The 7,532-nt window shown below is 30.3% G+C and overlaps 1 protein-coding gene across 2 annotated transcripts; it reads right to left on the reverse strand.

Annotated features, from left to right (window-relative positions):
* Positions 1-944: 944 nt before the first annotated feature.
* Positions 945-4,552, reverse strand: LOC115712666 (probable protein phosphatase 2C 46). 2 transcript variants are annotated; one of them, XR_004010907.2, is made up of 6 exons: positions 4,180-4,552; positions 3,293-3,710; positions 2,754-3,121; positions 2,042-2,278; positions 1,317-1,692; positions 945-1,244 (listed from the first exon to the last, which is right to left on the reverse strand). XR_004010907.2 is itself a non-coding variant. In XM_030640986.2 (5 exons), the coding sequence occupies exons 2-5, from the start codon at positions 3,609-3,611 to the stop codon at positions 1,429-1,431; spliced, it is 1,188 nt and encodes a 395-aa protein (XP_030496846.1). In that variant the 5' UTR covers positions 3,612-3,710; positions 4,180-4,544; the 3' UTR covers positions 945-1,428. The 2 variants fall into 2 exon arrangements, 1 of the variants encoding a protein (XP_030496846.1); XM_030640986.2 differs by having other exon boundaries at positions 945-1,692; positions 4,180-4,544.
* Positions 4,553-7,532: the final 2,980 nt, after the last annotated feature.

Genomic DNA, 7,532 nt, shown 5'->3' on the forward strand with positions numbered 1-7,532 from the left:
ATGTGATATGATACATGGGCACAAGTGATTATAATCTACTGTGCAAAGTGGGAACTTTTTGTTTGAACCATATTAGGATAAAAACAAGTACTGCCATTAAAAGTGCACTTTATCTATATAAGTTTCATCGAAGTGCTATTGACACTAAAAGAGAACAGTGATCATAAGTCACAAGTGTATAAATAAGAGCTCAAATTGATAGTTAATGCAGGTACATTACTGAGCTGGAGACAGAAAGCTTTCAGTAGTACTGTTCTTCTTCTATTACCACTAATACTAATACTATTAGTTGCCAGTTGGTGTGGACTGTGGAGAATTGTGCCCTCAAAATGTGAGAAGCAAACAGACAAAGTTAAAAGGGAGAGGGGCCTCTCTCATCTCATGGGTTGTTGTGAAATAATGCAAAATATATGTGTATGGACTTTGGTATAAGATAAAGCCAAAACCAAAGGTCACAACTCACAGCAAGGTGGGGGGAAGAAAAGAGAAAAAAAAGGCAAAAGCACTTAATGAGGTTGAGTTTCTTAAACTTCAGTTGTTAAGAAGACTTTATTTAGTCCTTTTTGGAAATCTCACGCAAAATTTTGATTACATTTTTCTTTTATGATTGTTCAAAAAGCTAATACATTGTCTTATTAGTGAAGAGCTTAAATAAAACCTTACTATTATTATGCAAAACTATACTAATAAGTTGTGCTTTGCTCCAGCTTTGAAATCAGATTCTTTGGTTTTAACCCATAAAAGAAAAAGGGAAAAAGATAATATGATTAATGCTCTTGGATCTCTAACCATAATGTAGGCTAAGGTTAAAGGTAGACCCCATGAAATCTTTACAGTTCCTCCCTCTAATATAAAAATACCCCAAAAGTTTTAAATTTGTTAAGAACAAAACAAAACAAAGAGAATCATTATCCAGTGCTTTAGAAAAGGCACTATTCTCAGAATATTTCAACAGCCTCATGCATTAGAAAGCAAAGGGTAACCCTTCTTCAAGTGGTAGCCCCAAGAGGAGTCATCTTCAGGGAAAGAAAGAAAAAAAAACAGCAGCAACACAGAGTTCTGAATTTTCAGAAATGACATTTCACATAAGATTTACATAAGGCAAGAACTCTGGAAAAAAAAAAGGAAAAAGGGTAAAAATCCGTAGAGGAGATAGTCTTGATGAAAGAATCTTCACAGCATCAAATTTTGAAGAGCAACTTTCCATGATTCTTTCCTTTTACTTCTGCTCCAGTTCTCAGAAACTAAATAAAATACAAGTCCCAAGTTAAATGTTACATAGTACAGTAAAAAAGAAAAAAATTAATTGACTGCACCTTCTCTCATCTCTCTTAGATTTACAGAGCTGATCGATCGTGGGGTTTTCGACTTCAGAGAAAGGTAACACTAAGTGACAGTCATGCGCACGGGGTTTTGGTTCATCATTCATCATGTAGTATTGAACTCCATTGTGCAAGGGGGCAGAGTCTTAGTAGGTATGTTAACACCAGTCCCTTTCAAAGACATAGTTGGACCCCTAACTGAACTGGCTCTACTCACAAGATTCGAGTCTAGAAACAAGACTATTACCGTGATGTCATCATGGAAATGTCGGCGAACACCGCGGTCTATTTTCTTCAAATCTGAGTACCTCATTTCCCTTTTCTTGGCTGCTTCTTGCAAGGCAGCTTTCACAAGCCTTCGAGCACTTCCCTGTAAAAACAACAAAGCCAGCTGAAATTTTGTTTTCTTTTAAAGGAAGCGGTTTTGGCATGGCATTTGATGTGATTCATTAGGTATAATTTTAATACATCTGCATCCCATGTAATAAATCAAATAAACCAACTAAATAAATAGCTATGAATCCAAGAACCATAGGTTTCAATAAACAAAAAAAACTCTTTATCATTGACACAAAAGTTGAATGACATGCACCAGTTATTAAAAAAAAACACAAGGAGCTTCCCCATAATTCTTACAAGTAATTTATCAGCTTGAGCAATAAAATGGTGCAGACTACTAACTGAATGAAATGATTTTTGTAGAAAGAGGATTATCTTACACTGCGTGGGTGATTTTGAACTATATCAACTGCTCCCTGATTGGTAAGGTGCTCCCACAGTCCATCAGAGGCAAATATGACAAATTGGTCATCAGGTTGAAGTTCATGCACAGAAATTGATGGCTCAGAGCTCAAAATTGGCCTTTTAAAAGGTTCCCTGATGCGAAATTTGGTATATAAAGGCTCCCTATTGAATTCAGCCTTTTTTAGATATACATCACCAATAGATCTAGAAATCTGTAGAGAAAACAAAGTTCAAATTCAGAATGACAATGGATATATGATATCAGGGAAAGAAAGAAAAGAAGAAAAAAAAAGCATACTAGGATGCACTAAGAAAAAACAACACAATAGTTTCATGCACAATTAGTAGAAATGGACTTCAAATATTTTAATTGATACATTAAACAATACAAAAAGGCTAAATACTCTTTTCTCTATCATTTCAATAGCATGTTACTACTATTCCTTATCAACAAATCATCAGTTCATGATCTTTATATTCTCTTTTTCTAACTGTGAATAATAATAGGGCCAGAATAGTTATTTTAACAAATAGATTAGATTACATAGTATAAAGCCATCATTATATTCTTACTAGTACCAAAGCGTTGGCAAAACATAAAAACTAGTAATGAGTTTTCCAAAGAGGAAACCCAGAAGATAACCAAATGAAAATCATTTTAAATAGACCCTTCACTTCACTTCTTACCTGTATTAAGCCCTTAACACGCCATACATTATGCTTTAAAACAACGATATGTGAATCATCAGGGTGAGTAGAATGCATCTCCTGTCTCACAGATTCTAGAGCAACATTGTGTTCAGAAGATAGCTGGATGGCCAGGACCTCCCCAGTTGCGTTGACAAGTTTCCCCAACACAGCACGGGAGTCTCCAAGATTAGCAATATAAAGGGTGCCTCCACATACAATACCAACAAGGCAGCAAGATCCAACGGCTGCGAGTTGCGGCTTCATATGCCATTGCTTTGTAACTACGGCCATAAACCCCTCTTCAGTGGCTTGATAAGCTTTTCGAATCACATCAGTAGACATGGACTGTTGTTCTGAAGTAAACCCTGTTAGCAAAATCAAATATTAACTAACATTACCAACTACCATGACTTAATCCTCAACTATAAGAACACATAGCAAATTTTAGATGTTTAGTTTACAATAACAACAACAACAACCCCAGAAAGCAACAAAAAAGTAACTAAAACAAATTTATTATGATTAAAAAAACTTACTTTTGAGATGCTGGAAAAGGTGCTCATTGATGTAACGTGAGGTCTCTGGACCCCCATGGCCATCATAAATTCCAACGAAGGTGCCATAAGGGCCAGAGTCAAGTGTGCTCAAAGGACCGGATTCAATCTGACTCTGGTCCTCAAGCAAATTGTTGGCTTGGACAACAGCCATTGAGAATTCACCATTCATGTGTTGTCCTGTGTCTTTGTACCACAATAAACCATCTTGCCGGCCGGCTGCATCCGAACCTGTGTGAACATACCGGTCCGAGGACGGCAGCCAGCAGGCCCTCAGAATGTTCATCAACCTTGATAACATCCCTCATTTCACCCCAGCAAGCCTCTTACACCTCCACATCCAAAAATGGATGTATTCAAACAATCCAATGAGAAACCAAACTACACAAGCCTACCTCCTCTGCACATACCAAATTATACACCATAAAAAAGCAAAATCAATATCAAATAAATGAACCCCAAGCAATAAAATTTGATCATTTTCCATAACCAAACAAAAAAACACTCATCAAGATTTCAGCTGATACCACACAACAAAGTGGTTAAATAAGGCGTAATATCAAAAATCCAAATCCATTTCTGCTCAAAAACTTTGAAAAAAACTATTAGGAAATGACTGAGAGATGAATAGATAGCAAAAATAGCATTGATACTAAAACTTAAACCTATACATTCTCCTCTACTATACAACTATAGCTATAGATTATTCATCAGACTAAAAAGAACTCAATAACAAGTTAAAGATTAACAACAATTGAAAGTCAACAAAAGAACAAATCAAACAAAATAAACAAATAAAAAATTGATTTTTGAAAAGGAAACAAAAAAGGACAAAAAGGGTTAAGATAAAAAAAAAAGATAAAACTTACAACAATAAATAGAATTAAGATTGTGTGATCAGTTCAGTGAATCAGAGCAGACGATAATGATGGAGATCTAAAAGAAACAAAACGATACATGTGTTTTGAAAGCTTTAGATCTATAGATCGATCAAATCAAATCAAATCAAACCAAAGTGTTGGCAATAGGGTTTGGGGATATGAGTCACACCCTTCTTCTCTTATCTTTGTTTTTTTCTCTTCTGGGTTGGTTACAGAGATAGAAAAAACTAAGAAGAAGAAGAAGAAGAAGATAAAAAGAGAGATAATTGAATATGGAGCTCTCAATCAGTGTGATTGAACGAACTAAAAGACTCTTATTTTTTATTTATTTATTTATTTTGTAATTATGTAATTAATTAATTATATTATTATTATTATTATTTATAGGAGACAAATTCATATAAAAGAAAACCAACATAGCGATGGCTGAAAGCCAGCAATGCATATGGGCTCCACATATAACCAAAGAGAGAGAAAGTAGATAGAAAGAGGAAGAAATAATAATACTATTTTATTTTATTAAATAAAAAATAAATAATTTTCTTTTCTTATTTCATTTTTTTATTTACTTGTTTTTTTGGCAAACGCATTATAAGTTAGGTCAAACAGTTCTTTCTTTTCTTCTCCTCCATCAAAAGTACCTTTCTACTATTTTTTTCATCCATTAAATAAAATGGGAAATTCATTTATTTATTTGTTTTAAGAGCAAGTAATATTTTAGTAAGGGCTTGTTTGATCCAATAAATTTACATTTAATCATCAATTTATTAACAGAAGATAATTTTTGCTCATAATTAAAATTTGACATTATGTTTGTAAGGAAAAATCTTTGACTAAATTGGGTTTTAAAATCAAAAGCTCAATGAATATGTGTTTTTTTTGTAATATTTTATAATCATTATTAAGTTTTTTTTGTTGATTTTTTTTTTTCTTAAGATTCTTGTTATTTATAATTGGTTGAACTCCAACTATAACTCATTGCGTGTTGATTGAGTATTATGTGCATGGGCAACACCTAATACCAAAATAACAAAATCCCAAAGATGTTTTTCCTTAATAAAAATATAAAAAAAATCCAAAAATGTTTTCTTTCCTATGTGGTGGTGTGGTTGCATATGTGTCCCTTAGATAAGGAATAAGGGGACAGGTGTCAGCCAAGTAGTGAAGCAAGTGGCAAATTATTTATGAGGTTGAGCAACTGTTACAAACTTTTCTTCCCAACCAAAAAAACAACAATTAATAATATTATAGTGAATCTCACTCATTTTTAATAATGTCAATATTTTGAGGTGAAAAAGCAGTTAAAAAAAATCACCACTATTGAAAGACTCGTGCTTGATTCTAAAGACCTCAACTTTATCACTTGTTTATATTTTGCATTTGAATTTTAACACAAAACTATTATATTGTTATTATTACTAAAATGAGTTTTGTTAAATATTTAAAGGTGTTACTTTTGTAGATGGACTTTCTCAATTTGGTCGGTGGAGTTCAATACTGCCTATTTGGATGTTCTGGAATAGACATGAGAAATTAGCCAACAAAAACATCAAAATCTCAATACATAGTCATAACCATATTTTCATAGCATTTGATTTGAAGCTTTTTTTTTTGAAGCTTTTTAACATAGTAATAATAATAATAACAACTTTACAAGACTTCGAAGCCAATTTAATTTGGAAACATGCACTTATCTATTGTGCTAGTGTTACTTCTATATTTGATTAAATGATGATTTAGATCGTGTTTTGTAAAATGATTCAAACTAAAATCTTTGGTTCATTTTTTATCAAATAATTTTAATAAAATTAAAACTAAAGTCGTCATTTGACCTAAATCTAAATCGCTACTTGACCTAAATCTGAAGTTATTATTGAAAAATTAGACTAAGACTATCAAATTTACTGAAAAACTTAACAAAATTGAATTTAATGTATTTTATCCATTTTGTAAAATATAAAGTCTAGATTGTTATTTAGGGCCCGTTTAACACTAATTTTTTAAAAAATTAAAGGAATAATTAAATAAGGTACCATTTTTTGTAAAATATTTACATTTTTACGTTTAAAGAATATTTTTTTTTACATTTTTACGATTTTCCAAAAAATAACACGAAAACAACATAAAATCAACAAGAAAACAACATAAAAGTAACATCAAAATAACAACAAAAAATAACATACAGATAACAAAAAATTAATAGCAAATGAACAAAATTTCAACATAAAAAGACCGTATTTTATGTAAATAAAATCAAAAAAATCGTAAAAATATTTAAAATTCCGTGAAACCGTATTTTTGTTGTTTTTGTGCATTTGTGAAATTAACCCAAAATTAAAAGCTATTTTTTGAAAAACTAGGATAAAAATATGTTTGATAAGTAGTTAAAAAATAGCTTTTTAAAATTTTTTTAGAGAATCTACAACTAAAAGTTAAAGCTGCTCCAACCTATTTTTTAGAAAAAATTATTTTGATTAAAAGACTATAATAATTTCTTTTTACTAAAACTATATTTACTTATTTATTATGTATTAAAAAATTTAAAAATAAACTAATTATAATAAAATAAATAATTATTAAATCTAATATTTTTTTTAAAAAAAAATTATATTTTATTTTAATATTAACAAACAACATCAATCTAAAATTGTTCTTATATACTTGAGTTTTTAATTTTTTTTTTTATATTTGATAAGATATGATATAAAAATATTATAAATTATTTTTATCAAATGCATATAAATTTATATTTGTAAAAAAATAAAAATATATAGAAAATAAAATATTATATAAAATATATTTTTACATATTTGTGATTATAATAAACTAGATTATAACATTATCATTATCATTATAATAGATCTTAACAACTCACAGTACTTTGAAATTTATAATTTACCAAACACTTAACTGTTTTTTTTTACAGCACAGCTACAGTTGTTTTTTCCCACAGTACATATGTGCTAAATTGACCCTAAAATTAAGTATATGAGTCAATTTTATTTTCGCCCTTCATACAAAAGTCCAATTGGTATTTTCCATAACTTTTGATTTCACCCCATTTTATTTTTTTGTGTTTTTTTTTTTTGTGTTTGCTATTAGTGTATAAGCTTGGTTTTTTTTGTTTTTTAGGGGATATTTTATAAGTTTTGTTGGAATCTTGGAAAGAAGATGAGATATACTTTAGATTCTTAAGAAGTGTTGACTTTAGTGTTTTAATAGTATTCTCTTTCCTACAAAATGTTGGTTAAAACCATAGATATTTATCAGACAAGAAAGAAAAAAAATCATATATATTTGTTTAATTAAGAGAGGGTATCATTGAAAATTAGAAGGAAAAA

The sequence above is a fragment of the Cannabis sativa genome, chromosome 4 (assembly GCF_029168945.1).
Source record: "Cannabis sativa cultivar Pink pepper isolate KNU-18-1 chromosome 4, ASM2916894v1, whole genome shotgun sequence".
Lineage (NCBI taxonomy): Eukaryota > Viridiplantae > Streptophyta > Magnoliopsida > Rosales > Cannabaceae > Cannabis > Cannabis sativa.